Source organism: Haliotis cracherodii, unplaced genomic scaffold (assembly GCF_022045235.1).
Source record: "Haliotis cracherodii isolate W230 unplaced genomic scaffold, xgHalCrac1.p SCAF_2, whole genome shotgun sequence".
Lineage (NCBI taxonomy): Eukaryota > Metazoa > Mollusca > Gastropoda > Lepetellida > Haliotidae > Haliotis > Haliotis cracherodii.
In genome coordinates this window covers 3,763,518-3,777,552 of record NW_027266275.1, presented here as the reverse complement: position 1 = coordinate 3,777,552, position 14,035 = coordinate 3,763,518, and the positions used below count along the sequence as shown (strand labels likewise).

The 14,035-nt window shown below is 41.3% G+C and overlaps 1 protein-coding gene across 2 annotated transcripts in view; it reads right to left on the bottom strand.

Moving 5' to 3' along the window:
- Nucleotides 1-2,446: 2,446 nt before the first annotated feature.
- LOC139469493 (coiled-coil domain-containing protein 33-like) overlaps nucleotides 2,447-14,035 on the bottom strand; it is a 37,179-nt gene continuing 25,590 nt past the window's right edge. For both annotated transcript variants that reach the window (XM_071251678.1, XM_071251679.1), the window contains exons 14-20: nucleotides 12,582-12,820; nucleotides 11,748-11,836; nucleotides 10,545-10,728; nucleotides 9,775-9,851; nucleotides 8,618-8,722; nucleotides 7,957-8,076; nucleotides 2,447-5,227 (exon numbers count right to left, since the gene is read on the bottom strand). In XM_071251678.1, the coding sequence (XP_071107779.1) occupies nucleotides 5,177-5,227; nucleotides 7,957-8,076; nucleotides 8,618-8,722; nucleotides 9,775-9,851; nucleotides 10,545-10,728; nucleotides 11,748-11,836; nucleotides 12,582-12,820 (865 nt within the window). In that variant the 3' untranslated portion in view covers nucleotides 2,447-5,176. The remainder of the gene's footprint in view (nucleotides 5,228-7,956; nucleotides 8,077-8,617; nucleotides 8,723-9,774; nucleotides 9,852-10,544; nucleotides 10,729-11,747; nucleotides 11,837-12,581; nucleotides 12,821-14,035) is intronic.

Here is a 14,035-nt window from a genome sequence, read left to right as displayed (position 1 = left end):
CAGCGCCACCAGTGGCTATTATGAGTTATGTCCCTTCTAAGCCTCTCCTATGCACCAATCAGATTACACCTATCGTGTCACTTGCATTTGCTTCAAACTAAATAGCTGCATCCAGTCAGGACGATCTGATCGATAATCAAGATATTTATTGTGATAAAACGGGTCTTACATCGCGAAATGCACCAAATCACGTGAGCACCTTGGTTAAAACAGAGACCATATTATATGGTCTCTGGTTAAAAACATGAAAAGATTTGGAAAATATCTGTTGACAACGTGTAGGTGGTGCACATGCTTTGCAAATCCTGCAATCGACCGAAATCTGCATGACAGTTTACGAAAGGGATTTCGATTACGTTGTGTGATTTTGATTGGACTATGCATAGACTCATTAGTCCAGCAAAAATGTAACTCCAAAATACAAGCCTAGTTCGGCAAGGGTGGAAACTGGACTGTTATAGTCATTTAACTCTCTTGCCTCAGGAAGATGACCTCCTAATGACCAATCAGATTCTTCTTATCACTTGCATTTGCTTCAAACAAAATGGCGGCAACCAATCAAGACGGTCTGATCGATAATCAAGATCTATAGTATAAAGAAATGGGTCATACCTCGTGAAAAGCATCAAATCACTTGAGCACCTTGATTAAAAACATGAAAAGATTTGCAAAATGTCTGTCGACGCCCAGTTGGCAGTACACATGCTTTGCAAATCATGCAGTTGACCAAAATCGGCACATTGAAAGTTGTTTGCGAACCGGATTTCTAGTTCGTCACACGATTTTGATTGGACTACGCATAGACTTGTTAATCCAGCCTAGTTCAGCAAGGGTGGAAAGTGGACTTTTATAGTGAGTTACCTCCCTTGTAAGATGTATATTGTAAGAAGCCATATATTTTGATTGATCTGTTGTAAAACTTGGTCAGTTGGTCGAAAAAAGAAATATTAAGTCAAATGCTTCTCAATGGGATTTTTTAAGGGCTGTAAGATTAAATTGGAGCGGTGGGTGGAAATTGGAAAACAAAGGTGGATTTGAATAAAGGAGGGTTGCACATAATACCTAAGTCACGCTATGACTAGGCCCAGGGCACAACTGACATGTGAAGTGTCTGAGAATAGGGACAGCGTAGGGGTGTCAAAATGTCTGGCCTCATTGGTTGTAAAATAACATCTTGAATTTGAGAGTTTTAATTTTTTTTGTTCCTGTTCTAAAGAATTAAGAAATGCACTCCAGACAGTATTTCATAGTTGCATTTCAATTAATGCAAAATAATCTGAGCTTGAGTTTGTTGTCAAAACAATTTTTACTGTTGACAGCATAAAAAATTACTTGCAATTCTGATTTAATTTCTTCACCAAGTTTCTATTTTTAATAGTGAAAATAAGTGATCTATTTTATCTTGCCAAGGCTCGCCTGATTGTCCTCTGGTTGGCCAGTTTTGAATCAAATTAGTTTGGAAAGTTAATGTGTAAAATACATCAAGTCTAATCATTTATTAATAGCCATCAAGAAGAACTGCATGCCATTGAAATGTGACATCTACCAGTCATCTATTGAAACAAGATTGCCACATGTTAAACTGATGCTTGATTCAGAGTTACTCCTCACTACAACGGCCCGTTCACCACTATCTGTAATGGCTCCCCCTCCCCCTTCCCCCCAAGTCTGTGTTCTACAAACACCCATCAATCAGAATCTTGTCCTCTACATCTTCACCTCTGCAGCATCGACTGACAATTCAGGACAAATATATCATAAAATAATTTATTTGAACATTGTAAATAGTGTTTGATACAAAATGTATTGTTTAAAATATCTGCAGTTTGACATGCACGACGACATCGGGACAGCCTTTCAGCCAACAAGATATATATCTTCTTGCTGTTTGGCCTAAGGAGATTTGCAAAGTATATGACACAATTGGAATAAGCTATACACATTTATATCATGAACAATATTCATGAACAGATACAAACTTCCTTACCCAGCCTTGCAGTCATTGTCAACTGGCTTAACCTTTCAGCCATGTAGAAACTGTGAGGTCTATATGATTAACACTATCCTCTCATAGTACCGGTAATAACAACCACTAAACAACGTCCTGCAAACACAATATCCCACTTACCATCAGATACATCCAACAATAAAACATCCATTGCAATGTCATACATTTATCAAAGTAAACATGCTTTCAAATCAATTAGTTAAATTTCCAAAACTTTGTAGAATGACCAATGCTTTCAATAAGTCAGATTGGTCACTTATACACCATCAATTCTTGTTCATTATTCAGTTAACTGCATATTGTCATAGAGGAACGTAAGAGATACATCTATACACTACAGATGATAAAGCTATGCAGTAGAACCAGGGCAGAAACAGGTTCAGCTGTGAGCCTGATCTCTACATATGTACAGGAACCTCTACATGAAGTGTACATGCATGGCGATACCATATTACCAATAAAAAGCGTGACATACAATCATAGAAATACTAACATTAACAAAACACATTCTCAAAATGATTCTCCAAAATGTCTTAAGAAATAAAGTATGCTAGCCCTATGTTTGTGCCAGAATGATAACTTTTCCCGTGAACTATTACTGGGCAAGTGACTACTTCGTGTGATCGCTACCTCGACCTGGGCTGCTGGTTTGACCATTGGCTTCTCTGTTGTCACTAAATATAATAAATATATTAATAAGTCGATGCCATGATCTGCCACAATTGTTTCAAGTGGGAAACTAGCAAAATTTGAAACAGAGAAACAGTGGTTATACTGCAAGGAAGTATTTTAGAACAGCTGTTAATCTGCCCTTTAGCTATGACGACTGGCAAATGGCTACTATCTACACTGCACGTCACAACACACGACACATATGAGTTGTTAGATACTCTCGGTGTCACGCAATGTTTCTCACAGCACAGCATTCTCACTCCTCACACATGGAGCAGCATGAGATTATATAGCCATGTGTTTGTTAATTCTTTGTTGTTTAATGCCACCAGTGATTGGTTTTCAGAGTTTAAGAGCGTAACCAGCAGTATACAGGCGTATAGATGCATTTCTTTGTTTGTTGATTAACGCCGCACTCAGCAATATCTCATCTATATGACGGCTGTCTGTAAATAATCGAGTCTGGACCAGACAATCCAGTGATTGACATTATGAACATTGATCCATGCAATTGGGATACGATCAACGATTTGTATCAACCAAGTCAGCAAGCATGACCATCCAATCCCGTTAGTTGCCTTTCACGACAAGTTAGTCCTAGTTTACGGCAAGCATGGGTTACTGAAGACCTATCCTAACCTAGACCTTCACGGGTCATATAGTCATGTGACTAGGAGAGACATCACAGATTTCTTGTATTTTGATTGGATACTATTCACATTATACACACATCTCCACATCGCCAACACCGATGAGTCACTGATGTCTACAACTTGCCTGTCTCAACAGACTCGAGCTGATTCTTCAAGTCTTTCAAGTCCTATTATCTTTTCACATATCACTCATTAGATATGAGAGGTGGCTTATATTTCAAACTGTTTGTCAATAGCAACAAAAATACTTCTAATTAAATCTACACTCTAGTCAAAACAGTTTGGGGTTAGGCCGATACCTTCACACAGTTTGTTCGTGTAGGTTGTATTGACACTTGGACATGTACTTGACATATGGACACGCAGGGACCAACCCTCACACATTGGGAATATCTGGAAGCCAGGGTTGAATATATGAGATCATTGGACCTTCATGTAAACAAGCAAACAGTGCTATCACTATTTCCCGCAATGGGGCACATTAGAGTTTTGTTTGTTCATATGGTAGTGAATATAAACTATTAAAAGAGAGTCCTATAAAGACTTAAGAAGAGATAGGGACAAGGGTTACATTAGGTCATCAGAAAAACTTATTAAACAGACCCCTTCTCTGGAAAAAATGAATTTAAGACACCAATTTTCAACTCATTTAAGATCATGACCAGTAATACCAGTAATATTAGGGGACGGACAGACGAACTCCGCTCGTATATCCCCTCCCCCACTCGGTTGCGGGGGGTAATAATGTCGTCCTGTGTGTCCATCAGTGACACTCAGCTGCCTTCAGCCACCCGAGCTACACTCTGGTAGAGAAGCACAAAGTACCTGCAGAACACAGGTTATCAAGTGGACATGTATGAGTCATGTGAAGACAGATCAACAAGGACAGTTTCTTTATACCACTGTACCAGCCAAACATCATCTCCATTGAGTCATTGACACACGTACTGTTCAATGTGATAATCACGTGGGGTCATTGACACACGTACTGTTCAATGTGATAATCACGTGGGGTCATTGACACAAGTACTGTTCAATGTGATAATCACATGGGGTCATTGACACATGCACTGTTCAATGTGATAATCACGTGGGGTCATTGACACATGTACTGTTCAATGTGATAATCACGTGGGGTCATTGACACAAGTACTGTTCAATGTGATAATCACGTGGGGACATTGACACACGTACTGTTCAATGTGATAATCACGTGGGGTCATTGACACACGCACTGTTCAATGTGATAATCACGTGGGGTCATTGACACACGTACTGTTCAATGTGATAATCACGTTGGGTCATTGACACACGTACTGTTCAATGTGATAATCACATGGGGTCATTGACACACGTACCGTTCAATGTGATAATCACGTGGGGTCATTGACACATGCACTGTTCAATATTATAACTGCAACACAACTCTATCCGCTGAGACAAATCCCTGTATCAGTACGTCCTATTTGACCTGTACATATGTGGCACAGATGACAGCAAGTATCTAGAGATGGAGGATACAAAATAGCACTGTAATGATAATATGTCTGTATGGTGCTATATCAAACAGGTCGCTCTCCTCCTCAGAGGCTCTAGGTCTTCTCAACTCCATAGGGAGAGTACACAGGGATGCTATGTCCTTGCACCAGATAACTCCGATGTCCTCACCAGTATATCATCTATATGGTATCTCTGCTGGGTTGTCTCCAGCTCTTACTCATAGCTACAAATGAAGGGAAAGACTCTGTAAACTGGAAATGAGATGAAGGAGTCCGTTGAGCTGGGCACACCACCGAGACACCATGTGCATCTACACTGTACCCTCTACTGGGACGGCCGGGATTCACCTCAGGAGCGGTTCCAACCGGAGCGTACGCTGCAACCGCAGTTCATCCTAGACAAAGAAATTAAGATTCATGTATAGGTAATACCAGGTAAGACAGGTAGACAGGTAGACAGGAGAGACAGGTAAGACAGGTAGACCGGTAACACAGGAGAGACAGATGACAGGTAGACAGGTGAGAAAGGTAAGACAGGAGCGACAGATGACAGGTACGGCAGGTAGACCGGTGAGACATGTAAGACAAGTACGACAGGTAGACAGGTGAGACAGGTATACAGGTGAGACATGTAGGACAAGTAAGACAAGTAGACAGGTGAAACAGGTATACAGGTGAGACATGTAAGACAAGTAAGACAGGTAGACAGGTGAGACAGGTATACAGGTGAGACATGTAAGACACGTAAGACAGGTAGACAGGTGAGACAGGTATACAGGTGAGACATGTAAGACACGTAAGACAAGTAAGACAGGTATACAGGTATACAGGTGAGACATGTAAGACACGTAAGACTGGTAGACAGGTGAAACAGGTATACAGGTGAGACATGTAAGACAAGTAAGACAGGTAGACAGGTGAGACAGGTATACAGGTGAGACATGTAAGACACATAAGACAAGTAAGACAGGTATACAGGTGAGACATGTAGGACACGTAAGACAAGCAAGACAGGTAGACAGGTATACAGGTGAGACATGTAGGACAAGTAAGACACGTAGACAGGTATACAGGTGAGACATGTAGGACAAGTAAGACAGGTAGACAGGTGAGACAGGTAGACCGTGAGACATGCAAGACAAGTAAGACAGGTAGACAGGTGAGACAGATATACAGGTGAGACATGTAAGACAGGTGAGACAGGTATACAGGTGAGACATGTAGGACAAGTAAGACAGGTAGACAGGTGAGACAGGTATACAGGTGAGACATGTAAGACAGTGAGACAGGTGAGACAGGTATACAGGTGAGACATGTGAGACAGGTATACAGGTGAGACATGTAGGACAAGTAAGACAGGTAGACAGGTGAGACAGGTAGACCGTGAGACATGTAAGACAAGTAAGACAGGTAGACAGGTGAGACAGATATACAGGTGAGACATGTAAGACAGGTGAGACAGGTATACAGGTGAGACATGTAGGACAAGTAAGACAGGTAGACAGGTGAGACAGGTATACAGGTGAAACATGTAAGACAAGTAAGACAGGTAGACAGGTAGACAGGTGAGACATGTGAGACAGGTATACAGGTAAGACATGTAGGACAAGTAAGACAGGTAGACAGGTATACAGGTGAGACAGGTAGACCGTGAGACATGTAAGACAAGTAAGACAGGTAGACAGGTGAGACAGATATACAGGTGAGACATGTAAGACAGGTGAGACAGGTATACAGGTGAGACATGTAGGACAAGTAAGACAAGTAGACAGGTGAGACAGGTATACAGGTGAGACATGTAAGACAGGTAGACAGGTGAGACAGGTATACAGGTGAGACATGTAAGACAAGTAAGACAGGTAAGACAGGTAGACAGGTGAGACAGGTATACAGGTGAGACATGTAAGACAAGTAAGACAGGTAGACAGGTGAGACAGGTATACATGTGAGACATGTAAGACAAGTAAGACAGGTAGACAGGTGAGACAGATACACAGGTGAGACATGTAAGACAGGTGAGACAGGTATACAGGTGAGACATGTAGGACAAGTAAGACAGGTAGACAGGTGAGACAGGTATACAGGTGAGACATGTAAGACAAGTAAGACAGGTAGACAGGTGAGACAGGTATACAGGTGAGACATGTGAGACATGTAGGACAAGTAAGACAGGTAGACAGGTATACAGGTGAGACAGGTAGACCGTGAGACATGTAGACCGTGAGACATGTAAGACAAGTAAGACAGGTAGACAGGTGAGACAGATATACAGGTGAGACATGTAAGACAGGTGAGACAGGTATACAGGTGAGACATGTAGGACAAGTAAGACAGGTAGACAGGTGAGACAGGTATACAGGTGAGACATGTAAGACAAGTAAGACAGGTAGACAGGTGAGACATGTAAGACAAGTAAGACAGGTAGACAGGTGAGACAGGTATACAGGTGAGACATGTAAGACAAGTAAGACAGGTAGACAGGTGAGACAGGTATACAGGTGAGACATGTAAGACAAGTACGACAGGTAGACAGGTGAGACAGGTATACAGGTGAGACATGTAAGACAAGTACGACAGGTAGACAGGTGAGACAGGTATACAGGTGAGACATGTAAGACAGGTAGACAGGTGAGACAGGTATACAGGTGAGACATGTAAGACAAGTAAGACAGGTAGACAGGTATACAGGTGAGACATGTAAGACAAGTAAGACAGGTAGACAGGTAGACAGGTGAGACAGGTATACAGGTGAGACATGTAGGACACGTAAGACAAGTAAGACAGGTAGACAGGTATACAGGTGAAACAGGTAGGACACGTAAGACAAGTAAGACAGGTAGACAGATAGGACAGGTAGGGAGAGATAGATGAGATAAGTATTGCCCAATGACTCCCAGTAAAGTGAGTGAGTAATAGTTTACGCCACTTTTAGCAATATTCAAGCAAAAGACAGCAGGACTGACGAGAAAAGGGGCTTCACACACTATACCAGTGGGTGGAATCAAACCCAGGCCTTTGACATGATGAGTAAATGCTTTACCCAGGAGGCTACCCTTCTGCCCTGTTTGTGTGTCAACACTTCCAGGATGCACTGAATCTGAGATATTGCGTAAGATGAACGTACGAGAGTGGGGTATTCATGAGAGGCCATTGTAGCGTTCCTCCCCAGGCCATGCTCCGCCTCATTCAGTCGAATAGAAATGTCCGCTCGTTCCCTTCCCCAGTTCCGAGAATTTTCTGACAGCTGTAACAAAAAAACAAAAGCCAAGAATAACTCAGGACCACAGCATGGTGACTTCTTGCACTTACCAGATATTCCAATTACTGGGACTATGAAAAAGAACGATACAGACAACATAGTAGTTAATATTTGTTTTATCCTGGTTTATTAAATTAGGCTTGTATCAAGTCTGCATATCGCATCCTTCTGTACTGAAACAATGAAAACACGAAATCAGAAAAGATTTCGGCGGTCAAGACCATCTCCAAACACACAGAATGAAATTTGAATGCCAACAATGACATTATCGTGTTAGATTATGGCATGCTTAAATGTCCAGAACAACTTAACTAGATTTTTGTGGTCATATGCAAAATATTACAAAAAATTTAATATGTGTTGTCAAAGTGACTCAGTATAGAAGGATGTGACCGGGGTGCCATTGTACAAAGGGATCTAAGTGCATAGGTGATCGTATCTCCAATACTGGACACAAGCTTACGATCATCGTAGCACTAAGGTTGTTTTGTACGACGGGACCCTGCTCTCAACTGCAAGGCCCTACCTGCTTCTCGAGCGCCATGATGCGAGCCTCGGCCCGCTCCAGAGCCTGGTACAACTCCAGCTTCTCCAGGTCATCCCCGCCGCGCCCCGAGTTCTTCAGCTGCTCCTGGAGTAGAACACGAGCAGGGTAGACATCAATGTCTTACTTGAACATCATGGCAAACATCACTTTCTCAAGCATCCGATGTGCTTAGAACACAGGACATGTGGTTAGGGGAAGATGAAGATATCCTCAATATATACAGGATATTTCCAGTACAATAGCTATGTGTAGGATAAAGCACGTCCGAGGGTTTTTGTTATGTTTTAAACCTGCATCCGTGGGATAAAGGTTTAAAATATCATAAAAATCCGAGGGGAAGTGTTTTATCCAAACTATAAACCGATAAAGAAACTTAAAACAACATTAATCAACACTTTTATGTTTCAAACATACTTTCAATGAAATTAGGAAACGGGCATAAATTGTCTGTTGCTGGCGTACGGTTCTTGAAAAAGACCTTCTAAAAAGCATTGTGATTTATCAGCGCCTCTGTACACTAACTGGGCTACAGATACTTAGGTTGTGGGTTCGATCCTCCGGAAATAAAGAAAACATTTGTCATTTGATTTTATATTTCATTACAATAAAATTCCTGGGATATTATAACACATAATATAGCAAATATGACCAGAATATCCTATAAAATCCAAGAGATATTATATAAAATCCTGGGGATATTATATAATATCCCGTGGACATAATGTCATCCCTGTATATGAGATTTAACTTTACTGGATTATAATAAGATGTGTCACTGGGGGTATATAGGTTCAGATAACCTGTAAAGTCTGGATCGGACAAACCAGCCATCACTGAGACACTTGCTTTCATCCAGGGCACCTCAGGGCTTTGCTCACCCATAAACATACCAGCCATACTCAGCAGCCATTGTGTACACCCAATCCCCAAGACTGGCTGCAACCATGTGGTAAATAGCATGAGCAATAATACAAACATTTGATGACCCAAAATCAACCAGATCACAAGGTGTGTGACCTCCTGATCCAAAAAGTGGTTGGCGTTTATGAAAAGCTGGGTTTACTGGGGACCTATCCTGACCTGGAATCCCCACAAGGCTTAGGCATGAGAAACATACATAGGAGTTTTGTACAAACCTGCAGATCAATGATCTGTTGTCTCAGCCTCCGATTCTCCTCCGCCATTGCACTGTTGAAGTCACCAGATACACCCTCTGGTTGGGGAAGAACAAAACAAGAGTTTTGTTGGTTCTAGTAATCCTTGGATAATTCATCAGTTTGAAATTTCTGATGTTCCCCCAACTAGCCCTGGTACTGGATAATAGCATTCAATATGAAATAGTGATCCACTTTTCAGGTTATTACAAAATATCATTGTTGAATTGTCAGAACTAAAGGTTGCATAAGGGAGACAACTCATACATCACTAAATTAGTCTTCATGGAAGGATTATGGGTACCATTTTTGTCATATTAAGTGCCCCACTTAAAAAATCACCCCCCTGAACAACTATGAGGCCAATTTGTAAGGAAAAATTATAAGCACACCCTATTAGGACTGTATATTTACATGACAGTCCATATTTTTGTGTGTATTTTACAGACTTTTTTTTACAGAAAAAGAAGTGCAGAAGAGGTATATCATTATCCAGTAACTATTATTTAAAAATATCAGTTTCATTGACATTTGAATAAAGATTGTTCACTACCACTCGTACTCTGAAAGCAAATTTATCTTGTGGTTTTAATAGGTGCCATACTGTCAATTTTCTAAATGCTAAATGCTGGTGTTCCAAGCTCACCCAATTTGTATTACATGCTGACTGTTTTAATCCGAGTTTCCATTCAAATGCTTACCTACAACTGATCATAACCTCTGGTAACTTGTGCTAACTGATGACTACATACCTCCTTTACTGTTCTTGAGCTTGTATATGATGCGTTCCAGCTTCTCGATGACGCGTTCCTGCTTGCGAACAGTCTCCTCCAGTTTCTGCAGCTTGAGGATCTTCTCCTGCAGCCTCTGCAGCAGCTCCTGCTGCCCCGAGTGAGCCTGCGACATCCGCAAGTACTCCTTCTCTCGGTCATTTTTCTACAACACACCCGACCACGTCAATGTTCCACCCACCTTCTCAGCAATAAGGCGACTACACTTTCAGGTTATGCTCAGGACAGGTTCATCAAGGGCATGTTCTTGTCGGGAATCTTTTCACCAACACGATCTTACTATGAGGGAATATGTAAGTGATAAGGCCAAGTTAATGGTATGTGCAAGAGTCTATGAGTTATTTAGTCGGAGCAGTTGATTGTCATCATTTAAAAGAGCAACCATCAAAGTGATCTTAGCAGTAAGGTTCATCCTCAGTTCATGTTTTGGTTCCATTCATCTTAGTAATATGAGTGTCTGTCTTAGTGATAAGACAATAATAACTTGGTATATGTGCAGTGTCATGCTCTAACATCATCTTAGCGCTATGACATCCAATGTCCAAGGTAAAGTATCGGAGTATGTAGTATGTCTTACATGATGTATCTTAGAGCTGAGTCTATCCTCACTCCAATATACATAATCATTTTGTGAAAGGGGCCCCTTGTTTCATGAAACCAGTAGTGCTTAGCAGAGTTTGTGTAATGATCACAAGCTGTAGTGGAGATAAGGAGACGTTAGCGAGATCTCCGGCTCTACTACACCAAATCAGAATCAGTCGTTAGACAAACAGTTTTCGTAGAGAACCTTCAGTGCAGATTGAATCATCTGGCAGCTGTGATTGGATGATTTTGTGTAAGATTTTTTTTTTTTAAATGTACATCCTTCCAGTAATTAAAACCATGTTTTTCAATATTTAGTGGGGGGTGGTGTGTTTAGCTTCCTGTACACGGAAAAGGAGCTGGCTAAGCTAGTAAATTTGTTGGTTTTTATTGCTGCTTTAAGGCCAGACTGTGTACACATGTACATGTAATAGCTGTTGAATGCTTAGATATTTATAAAATATAACATTCCTATAAAAGCCTAAGGGAAAACATTTGTTTGTGTGTAACCACCGAGTCTCAGTCACAACAAAGACCAGTCCTACAGAAGAAGACAACCACTGCGTGTGTGGTACAACTCACCTTGATGAGTTCGTTCTGCAGCCTCTGTACCTTGTCCTTGTAGCTCTTCACAGTGGCCATCTGCGACACAAACTTCTCCCTCAGCGATGCTGCCAACATCAAACAACCCCATTCAAACAACTACACACACAATCACAACATGTGGGTTACATACAGTCAACTTTAAGTTTGGAAACTCAACCTCGTGATGTTTCATAATTATTTGTCTAAAAATAAACAAACAAAATGTTTCTCGAGCATAGGCGCGTCACTTAAATCTTGTGCCGTCAGTTATTCCTATTGCCAATAAATATTTTTCAAATTAAATAAATTAAAAAAATATTTTTTTCAAATTTCCTGCGTCATATGAAACATACTCTGTTCTCCATAAAATAAACTGCTTGACATCCTACGATTTGATAAGAAGCCGAGTTCAAAGTGTGCTCAGTTGTGTTTGTTTGTATTCTTGGTGGGAAACAAGTAAAACATCAAAATAAATGTCCTGCCGCCCTTTTCACTATTGAGAATAAAATGCCTGGGAATTTTTTTTTTTTAATTCTGCCTTTAAACTATAGGTGACAGTTGTTGAGCTCATTCAAACACAAAAGTCTTGTTGATGAGCAGTTACTTGGTGGAAATAAACATACCACTGATACATCGAGGCATTTTCTTATCCGAATTTTAGAGAAGGCTGAACCCTAAAAATTGATCTGGCCTAAATTAGCAAATAATCCACAAGCTAGCCACATCACTGTCAACAACTTAGAAATATCAGTACTTGAAGGAGTTGTTTTGAAAGAGTGACAATGAGTATTTATTATTTATTTAAGTCCGCTCCACCAAGCTCCCCCTCACCATATCGCGATGCAAGGTCAGTTTTGCTGAGGCTTTCCGTCTCTGTGGAGTCGATGATGAGGGCTGTGGCGTCATTGTAGCCCCTGCCACGGAGCTGACTGTTCTCATTCTCAAGAGACCGCACGGTGTTCCGTAGAGTCACAATGTCGTGCCCCATGCGTGTCACTGCGGTCCGATAGTTGTCCGTCTCCCGCATCTGTGCATCTATCACCATCACAGATGGGTCATAGTCATTGCGCCTATTTCAAAGAGAGAAAAGGGACATCTACACATTATATCGCTCCAATTATTTATCCTTATACCCAATTTACAAATACTTGGGAATTGTTTTTATACGAAATGTCTTTGAACAATGAAAAATATGGCATAAAACAACAATTACTGGTAGGCCAGATATAAAAAAATAGTTGGGTTGAGGACATTTGCTTATACACTTTTGTGTACCGGTATCTCAATATTTTCAATATCTTTTTTTACTGATCAGTCAGTTAGAAAAGTTGCTTCTACAAAGCATGGCAACATGAATTCAAAATATGATGGGGAAGGAAATTTGTTGAGTAAGCAAGGTTTCCACACTAACAGGGTTTGACTGTAGGCAGGGTTTCCACACTTACAGGGTTGACTGTAGGCAGGGTTTCCATACTAGCAGGGTTTGCCTTTAGGCAGGGTTTCCACAATTACAGGGTTTGACTGTAGGCAGGGTTTACACACTAACAGGGTTTGACTGTAGGCAGGGTTTCCACACTAGCAGGGTGGACTTTAGGCAGGGTTTCCACACTAGCAGGGATTGAATGTAGACAGATTGTCCACACTAACAGAGTTTGACTGTAGACAGGGTGTCCACACTAACAGGGTTTGAGTGTAGGCAGGGTGTCCACACTAACAGGGTTTGTGTGTAGGCATGGTTTCCACACTAGCAGGGTTTGAGTGTAGGCAGGGTTTCCACACTAACAGGGTTTGTCTGTAGGCAGGGTTTCCACACTAGCAGGGTTTGACATAAGGAAGGGTTTCCACAATTACAGGGTTTGACTGTAGGCAGGGTTTCCACACTAACATTGTTTGACTGTAGGCAGGGTTTACACACTAACAGAGTTTGACTGTAGACAGGGTGTCCACACTAACAGGGTTTGACTGTAGACAGGGTGTCTACAATAACAGGGTTTGAGTTTAGACAGGGTGTCTACAATAACAGGGTTTGACTGTAGGCAGGGTTTCCACACTAACATTATTTGACTGTAGGCAGGGTTTACACACTAACAGAGTTTGACTGTAGACAGGGTGTCCACACTAACAGGGTTTGACTGTAGACAGGGTGTCTACAATAACAGGGTTTGAGTTTAGACAGGGTGTCTACAATAACAGGGTTTGAGTGTAGGCAGGGTTTCCACACTAACAGGGTTTGACTGTAGGCAGGGTTTCCACACTAACATTATTTGACTGTAGGCAGGGTTTAC